At 37.9% G+C, this 15,688-nt stretch overlaps 1 protein-coding gene across 2 annotated transcripts in view; it reads left to right on the top strand.

Moving 5' to 3' along the window:
• STK38L (serine/threonine kinase 38 like) overlaps positions 1-15,688 on the top strand; it is an 82,530-nt gene that overhangs the window by 62,432 nt on the left and 4,410 nt on the right. For both annotated transcript variants that reach the window (XM_059886351.1, NM_001101092.2), the window contains 9 exons: positions 1,585-1,707; positions 1,942-2,025; positions 6,822-6,945; positions 8,502-8,656; positions 9,015-9,117; positions 9,300-9,361; positions 11,850-11,967; positions 12,398-12,521; positions 13,877-13,972. In XM_059886351.1, coding sequence (XP_059742334.1) covers positions 1,585-1,707; positions 1,942-2,025; positions 6,822-6,945; positions 8,502-8,656; positions 9,015-9,117; positions 9,300-9,361; positions 11,850-11,967; positions 12,398-12,521; positions 13,877-13,972 — 989 coding nt within the window. The remainder of the gene's footprint in view (positions 1-1,584; positions 1,708-1,941; positions 2,026-6,821; positions 6,946-8,501; positions 8,657-9,014; positions 9,118-9,299; positions 9,362-11,849; positions 11,968-12,397; positions 12,522-13,876; positions 13,973-15,688) is intronic.

The following is a 15,688-nucleotide window of genomic DNA, read 5'->3' as shown; positions in this document are numbered from 1 at the left end:
TTTTTGTAGACTTTGTTAGAAGTATCAGAATTCCATTGTGTTGATGATGCATACTTGCATATTTCTAATTAATAATTCACTTTACCAATTTGGAAACAGTTGCACACAGGGGTAGGAAGGGGCTATTCAGTGGTTATATCTTGAACTACATTTAGGAACAGTGCTTCTGAACCATTTCAGTCATTTCGACTTGTTTCTTTCAGACCTGAACCTCTGCATGCTTGATAGGGTCCAGTTGAAGATGAACTGGGGCTTGATCTTTTCACTGATTTTGTTTGTTACCCATTCTGTGTGACCTCCACTATGTTATTGTTCCGTTGCTAAGTTGTGTCCAACTCTTTGCAACCCCATGGACTGCAGCACGCCAGACCTTCCCTGTCCTTCACTATCTCCTGGAGTTGGCTCAGGTTCATGTCCCAGTCGGTGATGCCATCCAACCATCTCATCCACTGCTGCCTGCTTCTTCTCCTGCCCTCAGTCTTCACCAGCATCAGGGTCTTTTCCAGTGAGTCAGCTCTTCACATCAGGTGGCCAGAGTATTGGAGCTTCAGCTTCAGCATCCGTCCTTCCAATGAACATTCAGGGTTGATTTCCTTTAGGATTGACTAGTTTGATCTCCTTGCTGTCCAAGGGACTCTCAAGAGTCTTATGTGACCTCTACCAGGTTGAGCTAATTTGACATAATTCTATGTCAAAAAGCAGAATTTTGTTTCATGAGGGGAAGGAAAAGCAAGGTTTAGAACAATTAAATAAATGCCCATTCCAAGTGTAAGCTTCAGGTAGTTCACAATTTTTCTTTAATAGTATTTCTTGTAATCTTTGTATAATGAATTGTGAAATTCTTGACTTGGATATTTTAAAGGATTCATTGTATAATTATTTTTTTGTTGTTGCAATTTCATATTTTTAAGAAGTTATATGCCAAGTCTCAAGCACTTTATTTAAAAAATCTGCCCAAGAATAAATCCTACCATAAATAAGCCTGTATGGAAATACTGCTGCTCTGTTATTTCAGTGTCGGAAGTCTCAGCTGCTGTGAGGGAGCAGCCTTGAAAATTAGGGAGTTGACACAATTCCATAGTAGATTTGTTAACAGTAAAAAATGAATATCAGAAATTATGGGACTTCCCCAGTGGTCCAGCAGTTAAGAATCTGCTTTCCAATGCAGGGGGCACAGGTTTGATTCCTGGTTTGTGGAATTAAGATCCCACATGCTGCATGATGTAGCCAAAAGAAAAATAAAGAATGCTATTAGCATTTCCTAAAGCTTAATTTTTATTTTTGAATTAAGTTAGTATATAGATAAAAGAATATGTGGACTTGTTAAGATGAAATATTTAACAGAGTCTGTCTCAAGAATAAAGATTCACCAATTGTTAAAAATTTTTAAATGATTTTAAAAGTTATTTTGTTTTTTACATGCTCAATGAATGTTCAACTTTGGTAAATAAATTGTAGCACCAGTATATAATATTTAAGATATGTTACCTTCATTTTAATATATCACATCTTTTAACACTATAGGCTTCCTTTGAAACAATCTGATTTTAAAAATCATCTTCCTAAAATGTTCTTTTTTAATAGAAAAAGTTACGCCGATCACAGCATGCTCGCAAGGAGACAGAGTTCTTACGGCTCAAGCGGACCAGACTTGGCCTGGATGACTTTGAGTCTCTGAAAGTTATAGGAAGAGGAGCGTTCGGAGAGGTGTGCTTCTTTTTTAAAGTCGCTGCTATTGAAAATATGTATCTTAAGAAAGTAGCTTCATACGTAAGTAGTGTAATGTGTTAAAATGTGTAATAAAGTAGCTTAATTTTAATAGAATTTCTAAAATAATGAGCAACAGCAAATTACAGCACTACTTTCTTTAAAGGAGCCTACCTTTCACCCCTAAATAAATCACAGTGACTGAAATTTGTGCTATGAATTTTTACATTCAAGGTGCGGCTGGTCCAGAAGAAAGATACAGGCCATATCTATGCAATGAAGATATTGAGAAAAGCTGATATGCTTGAAAAAGAGCAGGTAAGAGTTCTTTAGCACATGTAACCAAAGGAACATCCACTGGCGAGGTGTTAGAGTAAGTGTTAAAACTGGGATTTTTAAGAAAGAGAAACCTACACATCTTACTATTTAATTGATTATAGATTTTTTGGTAGCCTGTTTCATTGTTTCTCTCTGGTTAAAATTTCTTCCAAATTCATAATCTAGCTTATGTGTTCAGGCTGTCATAACAAAATACCACAGACTGGGTGACTTAAAGAGCAGAAATTTCTTTTCTCATAGCTCTGGAGGCTGGAAGTCCAGGAACAAGGCAGGGTTTCACTGCTGGTGAGACCTCTGTTCCTGGCTTGCACACAGCAACCTTCTCACCAAGTGCCTACATAACCTTTCCTTGGTGTGTGCAGAGGGCAGAGAGTGACTCCCTGGAGTCTCTTCTTATGATATCACTAAACCTACTTCCTTAGAGGACCCTGTCTCCAAATCCAGTCACAGGGGGTTTAGTGCATCACCATAGGAATTTTCAGGGAGGACACGAACCTTCATTTCATGGCAAAATACCTTCTTCTCTGACTTCAGTAAAAATAAAGGACAGTACTCAGCACCCTCAGTCCCTGATTTTATTACACATATTTAAAAATCTGTAAAGGGCCCCTCTTGTGGCTTGGATGGTAAAAGATGTGCCTGCAATGCAGGAGACCTAGGTTTGATACTTGAGTTAAAAAGATCCCCTGGAGAAGGGAATGGCTACCCACTCCCTGGAGAATTCCATGGACAGAGGAGCCTGGCGGGCTACAATCCATGGGTTACAGAGTCAGAGACGACTGAACGACTAACACTCTAACTCTCAAAATCTATAACCTCTCCAATTTTGTACTCCTGAGCTCTCTCCTTCTTTCTTGTGACTTGGTGGAATTTTGGAGTGACCATGAATCTGAAGACATCGATTGTTGTTGTTTTTCTATTATTTTAGGCATCCACCTGAGTGGACATTGTTAGAACCCTAAGTGAATATATATGCTAGTGAAAGACTCAACAGTGTGAGGGTGCAGAGGGAAATGGTACCTCCCTGGACCTAAAGCTGAACTGCACTGTTGCTGCTGCTGCTGCTAAGTCGCTTCAGTTGTGTCTGACTCTGTGCGACCCCATAGACAGCAGCCCACCAGGCTCCCCCGTCCCTGGGATTCTCCAGGCAAGAGTACTGGAGTAGGTTGCCATTTCCTTCTCCAATGCATGAAAGTAAAAAGTGAAAGTGAAGTCGCTTAGTCGTGTCCGACTCTTCGCGACCCCATGGACTGCAGCCTACCAGGCTCCTCCGTCCATGGGATTTTCCAGGCAAGAGTCCTGGAGTGGGTGCCATCGCCTTCTCCGGAACTGCACTGTTAGTCCCACCTAAACTAACTTTGTTATCATAACAGTACGATCCTGATTTTTCATTTAAATATGGCCCAATTGAATTTTCATTGCATTATTACACTTTATTTCTGTTCCATTCATTCAACAAGTATTTATTAGGTGCCTATGATGTGTCAAATACTATTCTAGGTTCTGGGAATACAGTGATTAACAGGTGAAACCTGAATCTTGTTCACTGACAGTTGTAGGGAAAATGAGCAGACAGCTGTTTGAAATAGTCATGTCTGCTGAGTACTATGAAGACGAATTTTACCAAAGGATAAAGTGATGCAGATGACCTGGCTTTAGGAGAAGGAATTAGATGAGGGAAGGTTCTCTGCAAAGAGAATATTGACGAGAAAGAGTGAGACCTATGATCAGGTAGAACGAAGATCCAGAGGCTCTGCAACAAAAAGAATCTTGGTCTGTTTAGAGACGGAAAGAAGCCACTGTGGCTAGAATTCAGGGAAGGGAAGAGTGGTGGGAGAGGGAGGCAGGGAGCAGATCACACAGAGCTTTGATGGTCGAGAAATGGTGTGTGGGTCCTACTCCAGATGCAGTGGGAAGACGCTATTTTGCTTAAATGAGAATTGATATGTCTGTTGGATGCTTGACAAAGATGGCTTGCAGGCAGGACAAACAAGAGTTGGAGCAGGGAGAACACTTGAGAGACTGTGTAGCAGTGGCAGCCAGGATGTGATTGTGGCTTACACAACAGAGCATGCATGCTCAGTTGCTTCAGTTGTGTCCGACTCTGTAACCCTATGGACTGTGGCCCACCAGGTTCCTCTGTCCATGGGATTCTCCAGGCAAGAATACGGGAGTGGGTTGCATTCCCTCCAAGGGATCTTCCCCATCCAGGGATGGAACCTGAGTCTCTTATGTCTGCTGCATTGGCAGGCAGGTTTTACCCCTAGCACCACCTGGGAAGCCCTGTACAACAGTACAGGGTTACAACAGTAAAGTGGAAGAAAAGTCACAGGTGAAGTGTATGATCTCATGGAAGAGCCAGCAGGATTTTCTGAGCCGTACTCTATATTAGGAGGGAGACGAGGGGCAAGGATAGTGAGAAAAGAGGGAAGAATCAAGGGTAATTCCCAGAGTTGTACCTTGGAATGGGATGCTTGATGGTGTCGTTTTCTAATGTAGAAAAGACGGGGGAAAGCAGGTCATTCCTGACCACTCACTCTCCAGGGAGACAGGACTCTCTGCAGACAGCCTGCTTTCAGGATGAGAAGGTGACAGGAACGTCCACAGATGCGGTGGCAGGGGTTTTGTTGAACACAGGCTGAAAGGAAAAGGTTAGAGGGCAAAGGAGGTCAGATATTGAGATGTGTTCGAGAATTACAGATAATGATGGAAATAAACATCTGGGTCAAGATGTAGAGCCTCCGAGATTAGGAGCTAAACAGGAAACTTCTAACTAAGCCATATGGGATTAGTCCTGGATTGAGTTTTAGAGGAAAGACTACAGGCAGAAGTGAGTTCCAGCCCGTAGTCTTTAGGTAACTGGCCACATGTGGCTGCTGGGCACTTGAGTGTAGCTAGTCTGAACCGAGATATGCTGTGAAAAGGAAAATGCCTTACCAAATTTTGAAGGCTTAGTGTCCCCCCTCCTCAAAAAAAGAGTATAAATAAATAGCTCAATAATTTTTATGTTGATTACATGCTGAAATGATAACATTTGGACATATAGGGGTTACAAAAACTGTATTGTTAAAAATAATTCCACCCATTTCTTTTTATCTTTTGTGTGGCTACTAGAAAACTTAAAATGACATGCGTGGTTTGCATTTATTTCTATTGGACAGCCCTGGTCTAGAATTTTTGCAGGAGAATCTTCACTGTAGTCCAACATCAAGTCTGTTTTGCACTTTGGGGTTGTTTTTTTCCCCTATATAAATTAATCTGCTTTTGTCACCATTGAATTTCATTTTAGAAAATGTTTTTCCCACTTAATTCTAATATATTATTATTTTAAGTTTTTATCACATTTACTTGAATGCTAACGACTCTGCAAAGTTAAATAGCAACTTATCTCCCCACTTTCCTGGTGGCTCAGACAGTAAAATATCAGCCCGCAATGCATGAAACCCAGGTTCAGTCCCTGGCTTGGGAAGATCCCCTGGAGAAGGAAATGGCAACCCACTCCAGTATTCTTGCCTGGAGAATGCCATGAACAGAAGAGCCTGGCAGGCTACAGTCCTTGGGGTTGAGTTGGACACAACTGAAGCGACTACCATATCTCCCCACTGTTGTGGTTCCAGATTACTGTGCGTGACACTTCCTTTACTTTAGAAACCTAGGTGCATTTTGAAAACATGCCTGTAATCTGGCTTTAAGATACTTAAAAATGATTAATCAAGCCCAGTTAATGATGTAGTTGTTTATCTTGACAACACCAGAGGCAGCACCAGAGTTTGTTTTTCCTTTACCATCTCAAAATGTTTTGTACAAGGTGGTAGGTAGGAATTTCAATATAATTTTTCACTTTATGAAACAGGTCCAAAGAAATTTTAAGTTTTTTGATGCCAGAAAACAAGTTTTTAATGTTTATTCTTGTGCTTTGATTTTGATCTTAGAGCATTTACTGTATCAGACCATAATACAGTAACCTCAGTTATTTTAAGCAGATCATATATTGTTATCAAGAAAAGGTTTACAAAATCTGTATCCTCATGTGCTTTAGGCCAGAGTTCATAATGGCACACAGTGAAAATAGCAAAAGCATAAAATCAAATTATTCTATTGTTAATTAAATTTGAAGAAAGAATGTATAGATGTATCAGTGGGAAAACATCTGAAAATTAACTGTACCAACCCCACAAATCACTCATTTCATAAAGTTTTTCAGTCTCCAAAATGTTCATTTAATAGTAACTGTAATAATTATGTGTCTAACAAGTCATAGCAAAATCCCAAAAAGTTATATAAGAATTTGCTGTAGATCATGTTTATGGATATTATAAAGGTTTATTATAACAAAATAATATAAAATTATTATAAATGTTTCAACTTCTTAAAGCACCCTAATAGTTAAAGGCCAAGTCAGGCCCTTTGTTGGACTGGTAACAATTAAAAAATAGTTTGTTGAGGACTCTGACTTTGTCATACCAATCTATAGGGCATTGCTAACTACTTAACTTTTAATAAAAGTCAGACCAGGACCCTAAATTTATTTGACGAAGCCAAGATCCTTGGTTAGGTGGAGATTCTGGTTAGAAAATCTTTAGACTAATCATTTTTCTACCTCAAAAGTCTCAGCTTCCCTTTGTGATTCCACCTTTTCAGACCTAAAGATATCAGCTAAAATAAACTGTTTCCTGAACTTCTCCATATTTAATGAGAATATGGTGATTGTTAAGAAGTAAGCTTGAAAAATGTGTAACGTGTTACAATTATTTTTTCAAAATACATTCATCCAGGTGGCCCATATCCGAGCAGAAAGAGATATTTTGGTAGAAGCAGATGGTGCCTGGGTGGTGAAGATGTTTTACAGTTTTCAAGACAAGAGGAACCTTTATCTAATCATGGAATTTCTCCCTGGAGGTAAAAGCAAACGTAATAGTAATGACAGGCCAACACAAACACATCTTTATATCTAACTATGATTTTATTGATTATATAAATCAATAAGCTAGGGATATTTTATACCTCTGGCTCTGAGGTTTTACACAGTCATAATTTTCTAATCATTCTTCCCATAATAATACTAATTTGAACCACAAATCAGATTGTTTTGAAGAAATGATAAAGCTGGCACATTTTAAATATTATTATTCTGTTTATATAATTTTTTAGATCTTTGCAAGTCTAGAGTTGAGAACAAGTCACCAAAGAAGAAAACAGACAACCCAGTGGGCAAATGATAGGCAGTGTAAGGAATAGAACTCTGGTTGGTCTACGAATAGATGAGAAAGTGTTCAGCTTTACTCATATTCAGGGAAATACAAATTAAAACAAGAATGAGATTCCATTTCTCACTCAACCATCTGATTGGTAGAAACATTAATAGTCTGATGAGGCTGTGGGGGAAACCTGGCCCCTCATCTGTGCAGAGGAATCTCTGACTCTTAGGGAGAGCAGTTCAGAGATGCCAGGAGAGTTAAAAAGGCATGTGTCCTACAGTCAGGGATTCTTCCCCACACGTGCACAAGAGGCCTCATGGCAGCAGCGTCTTAAGAGTGAAACCCTAGATGCAAGATGACTGTCCATCAGTAGAAGAATGGATAAGTAAAACATGGCATACTTATGTCATTAAATATTTTACAGTAGTTAAAAGTCAGGAGCTGTATTTGTTTCAACAGTAAGATCTCAGAAATCAACAGAGATAAAGCAAGCTGTGGAATTATATGTACAGTTGATATCACTTATGTCATTTTAAAAACCATAAAAAAGACTCTAAATTCATAGATTAATATATATGCATCTGAAAACATTTCAAAAATAAGCTGGAAGAATACACACCAAAGCAAATCCATGATAATGGCAACTCAACAAAAAGGGGAAGGAATAGAATGGAAACAGAGGATAAAGTATTTGCGTGGTATTTTTTTTTAAAGACTTGAAGCATCATGAAAAAATATTAACAGTTGTCAATTTTGAGTTGTAAATTTACCATAGTGTTTCTTCTTTGTCCCTTGTAAAAGAGGAAAATTTCTTGGGAACAAGAACATCTAGAAGTGACCCTTTTGGTGGAATAATGGCCTATCTTTGTTGGCCCAAAGAGTGCTGAGTGCTTTTGAAACCTGAATTTGAAAGAATATATCCCATTTCCAGATGTGCTTACATGCATTCATTTTCCCGGTTTGATATATTTTCCTCAGCAACTTATTTCTGGATGTTGAATGGTAGATACTATATATCATTATCAGTTCTGCTGTGATTTGATTTCACATATTTTCTACCTTAAAACCATTACATGTCATGAAACTTCTCCTTAATGAGCTTTTTTTTATTTGGCCCTAGAGATGGTTGGAAGTACTCTGGGTGGATCATAAAATGCAGAAATGGGGCTCATGTTGTATATTACAAAGACATCTTTTACAAAACATTCCCCCTTTTGAGGCGTTACTAATACAGGGTACTTACTCTCATTTACTTAGGTGACATGATGACATTGCTAATGAAGAAGGATACTTTGACAGAAGAGGAAACACAGTTCTACATTTCAGAGACTGTTCTGGCAATAGATGCAATCCACCAGTTGGGTTTCATCCATCGGGATATTAAACCAGACAACCTTTTGTTAGATGCCAAGGCATGTGAATAAACTGGTGAATTACTAGGTCACTGATGTTTTATGCTGTAAAAGAGGTGATTTTGTGATTGGAAATGGGCAACTGCAATTTATATGACGGGTAACCTACATTATTTCATAAACTGGTACAGTAGGAGAGAGCCCTTGAAGTGAAATGACATCAAGGGAAAATTGGCTGTCTTTTTATCATCTTCCATTTTCTCCTTCTTAAAATAATCAACATCAAATATTGATAATTTTGCATTTCACCTGTAGGAGTTCTAAGCTAAGAATTTTTATGATTGCATTTAGAAGAAGAGTTTTAAATAAGCCTTTTGTCTCTAATGATTTTATGAGTTTTTTCCTTTTTTTTCCTTAGGGTCATGTAAAATTATCTGATTTTGGTTTGTGCACGGGATTAAAGAAGGCTCATAGGACTGAATTCTATAGAAATCTTACCCACAACCCACCAAGTGACTTCTGTAAGTTGGATTTTTTTTCGAGTTAAAGTAGCCCAGCTGGTTTAATCCAGGACTGTTGAGAACTGAAGCTTCTCTCCTTCTCCTCAACCCTTAAACTGGTGTGTTTTCAATGCATGTATGTGAATTTGTTTTTTGGTAAGAGTTTTTCCCTCATAATTACAATTCTGTCTCATTGAAATTAGCATTCCAGAACATGAACTCAAAGAGGAAAGCAGAAACATGGAAGAAGAATAGGAGACAACTGGTAAGTAGCCAGATTTGGAAGAAAGAATTTTGGGCCCTGGTCCTAAAACCTCATTTGGTATTTGTTTTACAATTTAGAGCTTCACAATAATTAGTTCTTACTTCCTAGCAGTGATAGAGCTTGTTCTGAGATCATATAGTTTTCTTAATTTTTCTGTAACATTTCCATGCCTATAAAGGAAAATGCCACTTTTATATTTTACGATTTCACTTCAGAGTATTTTATCAAGCATATCTATAGTTATGCGTTTGTCTGTTTACCAGTGCTAGCACTTTCTATAAAACTCACCGAGATGAGTGTGTGTGTGTGCTAGGTCACTTCAGTCTTGTCTGGCTCTGTGCGACCATATAGACTGTAGCCTGCCAGGCTCCTCTGTCCATGGGATTCTCCAGTACTGGAGTGGGTTGCCATACCCTCCTCCAGGGGATCTTCCCAACCCAGGGATCGAACCTGTGTCTTTTATGTCTACTTGCATTGGCAGGCGGGTTTCTTTACTGCTAGCACCACCTGGGAGATGAGTGTAAATTGAGGTAAATGCTGAGTGATATTCATGTTTCCATTTTCCCTACCTGTCCTGATACAACAAATATCAGTCAGCATAAGTAAGGTTATTGTGTGTTTCTAAGAACTTCATAGACAAAGTAAACAAAGTTTGTTGTCATGTTAAGAGTGTTACAATAAAATAGAATTGAAAAGCAGACTTTACCACAAATTGTTGTCATGTTAACAGTGTTACAATAAAATGGAATTGAAAAGCAGACTTTATTGAAAATAAATGTAATGACTCCTTTAATGCCCAACAGCACTGTCTGTTTTTAACCCTACAAGCTTTCTCCTCTATTACTTAGCAAATATTAGAATCATTTGTCCCTTTTCCTCTTTCCTTTTATCCTGTGAACATTTGTCAAGGTTACAAATGTGCCTTTTGACTTTAATTTCCTAACTTCTTATACAATGCCTGGTACATATCGACAGATATCTATAAATATTTGTTAAATTCTGCCAAGGGATGAAGAGAAACTTACTCAGCAGTCCCTCAGGAAGGTAAACAGACTGAAAGGCAAGAGTCTGGTACCCTCTCAAAGCAAATAAAATGACCTTTGCATTATTGAGCTCATTCTCTCATTAGCCCAAGTAAACTTTTTGTGCTTGTAAAACATTTTGGTGTTTTAAAGTTTTCAAAAATATTTTTTAAATGTTTTGAGCTATGCATTAATGACAGAATACTATTTCTACTTTTAAATGTGTCACTTGTAGATCAGATTTTACAACTGAGAAAAGAATTGCAGTATTTCCTACTTTCGGAGAAGGCAATGGCACCCCACTCCAGTACTCTTGCCTGGAAGATCCCATGGACGGAGGAGCCTGGTAGGCTGCAGTCCATGGGGTCGCTGAGGGTCAGACACGACTGAGCGACTTCACTTTCACTTTTCACTATCATGCATTGGAGAAGGAAATGACAACCCACTCCAGTGTTCTTGCCTGGAGAATCCCAGGGACGGGGAGCCTGATGGGCTGCCCTCTATGGGATCGCACAGAGTCGGACATGACTGAAGTGACTTAGCATTAGCATTTCCTACTTTTAAAGGGAAATATGAATACTGCCTAAAACAATGGTGGAAATTCTGTACCCCCTAATTACAGAATATTCACAATCATTACTCATGTGCAGATTTTAATATTCTTGTGACCATCATCATGACTTACATCAGTGTTTTCTAGTGAAGAAATAGAGCGGACTCTTGGTGTTTGGGGCAGGAAATTCCTTTAGAGCCTATATTCCCTGCCACTAAATGTCAATCATGTCCTTCCCCAGATCATAGAAATGTTAAAATCTGCTGTTACACATTTTCAAATGGCCCCTAGAGTACTACCTGTAATAGAAAATTGCTGCCTTAAGGAAAGTTTTTGTAAGATTTTATATGAATTAAGAATGAAAAACTGCATTGCTTTCTAATAGATAAGCAGTGCCCTGGAAATGAGTTTATAATGAAAATACCTGATCTTTATATGGGAGGCTGTGGTTTACAGACACGTTCCTTTGCTTTTTTCATCCTCGTACCTACTCTGTTAGGGCAGGAATTATTAGTCCAGTTTTATGTAAGCAGAAGTTGAGGCTCAAAAAAGCTGAATAACTTGCCTGAGAGCAAGTATTGAGTACAGAAGCCAGGCTGACTGAACACAACCTTTTTATTCTTTTTTGGAATGGATTTAGTACTGAATACATAAATAACTTAGTTGAGCTCTTTAGGGACAGAAATCATGTCTTAACATATTATCTGACTCCATGCCTTTCACTAAAGCCTTATACATGATAAACCTGCAAAACACATATTCGATTCAAAATTAGCTTCTGTATATTTTAGTTTTTCCAGTAGTGAGCCATACTCAGATCTTTCAAAAATATATATATATACTATATATATATATACACTATATATATATATATATATTGAGAACACTGGTTTGACAAGCTGTTCCTTTGCAGGCATATTCAACAGTTGGGACACCAGATTACATTGCTCCAGAAGTATTCATGCAGACTGGCTACAACAAATTGTGTGACTGGTGGTCTTTGGGAGTAATTATGTATGAAATGCTAATAGGTATGTTTTATTATTCATTTATGTACATACCATGTAAATCAGAGCACCACTGATTGAACATACTGTAGATATTATGGGCTAAAATATCTGAACTCTTTAAGCTGATTTCTTCATCCCCCAATGTTAAATACACAATGATAAATATTAGTGAGCTCTCTAGGGATCTTGTGTCAGGAAGGAGGCATTTAACCAGAATTCCTAGGTATCTAAATTGTATCTGCGTGACCTTTTAGGTGAAAGAGGGGCAATGCTTTAAATCCTTTATTTTGTTGACTTTATAAGCCATTTTATTATAAATGGATGAATGTTGGTATTTTTTTATTGTTAAGTAGAGCGCTCAGGGCTGTTTTGTTTTTTGTGATATGTAGATAGTAGGTGCAGCAAATTTGATCATAAAGGCTAATGAAACCTTATTTCCTGTGATACTTAGGATATCCACCTTTCTGCTCTGAAACACCTCAAGAAACATACAGGAAAGTGATGAACTGGAAAGAAACTCTGGTATTTCCTCCAGAGGTGCCTATATCTGAGAAAGCCAAGGACTTAATTCTTAGGTTAGTAGTTAAATCTCTTAAAGAGGTTATGGTATCTTAAGGCCTCACAGGGACCTAAAAGATTAAATTGCCTATTTCAGTTTTGTGGGAAGAAAAAGACTATCACTGATCTATACAGTTTAAGAACTCAGTAAAGAAAAGGCATTTTGGTTTTTTTTAATGCAGATTCTTAAAAGGTAATATTCAGGGGAAAAAAAAAGAGTTAAGAGGGAAGAAGTCTTATATTATTTCAGAGGTCACTCCTGTTGGATTACAATGACTTTATCCCCTAAAGAGAAAGGGAAAATAAATTCTTAGTAGCAGTTCATATCACAAAAGTCTATGTAAGAAAAACACCAATACAGTATATTAATGCATATATATGAAATTTAGAAAGATGGTAATGATGACCCTCTATGTGAGACAGCAAAAGAGACACAGATGTAAAGAACAGACTTTTAGACTCAGTGGGAGGAGGTGAGGGTGGGATGATTTGAGAAAATAGCATTGAAACATGTATATTATCATATGTGAAATAGATTGCCAGTCCAGGTTCGATGAATGAGACAGGGTGCTCAGGGCTGGTGCACTGGGATGACCCTGAGGGATGTGATGGGGAGGGAGGTGGGAGGGGGCTTCAGGATGGGGACACATGTACACCCATGGCTGATTCATGTGAATGTATGGCAAAAGCCACCACAATATTGTAAAGTAATTAGCCCCCAATTAAAAAAAAAGTCTATGTATGAAACCTTTTCTAAGCAAAAGATTCATTCTTTTTCTCAACTAAGATGAAGTGTTTAGGTTCTATTGTGGATTCCTAGAAGGAATATGAATTGGGACAATCTTATAAAAAAAAAATCTTCAAACTGTCTTTGACCTTTGACCCAGCAATTCTACTTCTAGGAATTTTGCATATGCAGATAATCAGATGTGTGTAAAGATTTAGGATATATTATGTTATCTTGATACTGTTTTTAGTAATGAAAGGTTGAAAATCATCTAACTGGCAATGGTGAAGTAGCTAAGTAAATTGTAGTGTTTCCATGTATAAACTTTAGAAAACAAATGTATAGAAAAATAGTTAAATGACTTTGGGAAATGTTCTCAGTATATTAAGTGAAAAAAAAATAATGGAAACTCCTTATCAACACCATATTTTTGAAATTATAGTAAAAGACTGGAAGGAAGTAGCCTCCAACTGTTTGCAATAGTTATGTCTGAATAGTGCAGTTATAGATGATTTCTGTTTTTCCTCACATTTCTCACAATAGAGTTAACTTCAGTAAACAGAAAAAAAGATGAAATGTTGGAAATAATGCAGAGTACTTGAGATGTAGTCTGCATATTATAATTTCTGTGTTCCCATTTTCTAGGTTTTGTATTGATTCTGAAAATAGAATTGGGAATAGTGGAGTAGAAGAAATAAAAAGTCATCCTTTTTTTGAAGGCGTCGACTGGGGGCACATCAGGTATGTTCACAGGCTTTGAGTGGGATAAGGCCGTGTGAGTGAAAACTTTCTACTAGATTTGGTGATTAATTTACCTCTGATTCTGATTGATTAAATACAAGAGGTAACATTGTAGTCATGTGATAAGTTAGTGTTTTCTGGATTATATAAATGAGTGAGACTGTAGTGGCCATAGCTAAATGACTCATTTTATGTAACATCCACTTTAAGAAACAAGCACATACTGTGCCAGTTTAGATTTTGATATGCAAAGTTACATGATGAAGGCTGTTAGCACAACAAAGATGGAATTACATTTAATACTGTATAACTATTTTTGTCCTCTCATATTCTATACTGTGTTTCCTTTATTAATTTTGAAGAATATACAGTCCCTCTTATAAACACTGTGAAAGTGAAAGTCACTCAGTCGTGTCCAACTCTTTGCAAACCCATGCACTATACAGTCCATGGAATTCTCCAGGCCAGAATACTGGAGTGGGTAACCTTTCCCTTCTCCAGGATATCTTCCCAACTCAGGGATCGAACCCAGGTCTCCCGCATTGTGAGAGAAGTTAAATAATGCAGGTAACTTTTAAGAACTGGCTTAGAGGAGTTTGTTGTGAGCATTGGCCTTTATTCATTTTGTGGCCAAACTGCCTTCAGCAGTTCTGGTCTCTCCCCCACACAGCAACAGTTCAGAAACAAATCTGATTGTGCCATTTCCTTCCTTCTCTTTGTACTCAGAGAGAGATACTAAGGGTCCTTCCCTGCTTTTCAGGATCTTAGGATATGATTCTTGCCTCACCTGTAGAAGCTGCATCTTGTGTGGTTCCTGCCCCATCCCTCCACCCTAGGGCATTGTCGTTTACTCTTCATTCTGACGAAAATGCTCTTCACCTCTCTGGCCTCCCTGCCCTCAGTCCTGCCTCGCCTAGGCTCGCCAGCCCCCCTTTCCACTTTCAAGACAGCTAAGTGTCCCCTCACGGGAGCCCCTACAACGTGCTAGACACTCTACCTGATTCTGGAGTAGGTATATTTGGGGGGACTGTTAACTGTATGTCCAGCACTGTTTTAAGTACTTTACATTTCTCATCTTATCCTCATAATAAGCCTTATACAATAGGTATTATTATTATCCCCATTTTACAAATGAGAAAACTAAGTCACAGAGAAGTAATTTGCCTTACTAGTGCCTCAGCTAGTAAGTGATCTGGCTAGAACTGAGTCCAGGCAGTATGATTCCGGAGTCCTGACTCTAAACCGCTACACTGCATTTTACTGTCCGTGTGTCATCTCATTGAGCAGAACTATCACGTGATTCCCCCTGTTACGGTTGAAAGAATGCTTATAGACTACCAGTCCAGTCTCCTGGTTTTACATGAGGGAAGAGTCACAATGTCTAAGGTCATTCTGATAATTACTAGAGATTAGATCTCAGGGCACCAGAGTTTATACGTTTTTACACTAAACTAATATAAATTTATTAAGTTAGTACATTAAGTGTAAATAGGTTAGAATAATTCTGGGGAAAATATAAATGTGTTTTTACAAAATTTTGTACACTTATCACCTAATTGATCATTAAGTACTTGCTGAAAAAATAGAAGCAATAAAAATTGATGAATTTCCTAAACTATTTATCCTGCTAAAAATAGTTTAGGAAATTCATCAATTTTTATTGCTTCTATTATTTAGCATGATAAAAAAAACATTTTCATGACTTATTATTTTTTT

Source organism: Bos taurus, chromosome 5 (assembly GCF_002263795.3).
Source record: "Bos taurus isolate L1 Dominette 01449 registration number 42190680 breed Hereford chromosome 5, ARS-UCD2.0, whole genome shotgun sequence".
NCBI lineage: Eukaryota > Metazoa > Chordata > Mammalia > Artiodactyla > Bovidae > Bos > Bos taurus.
The sequence above is the reverse complement of the archived record's forward strand: the minus strand, read 5'-3'. Positions and strand labels throughout refer to the sequence as shown.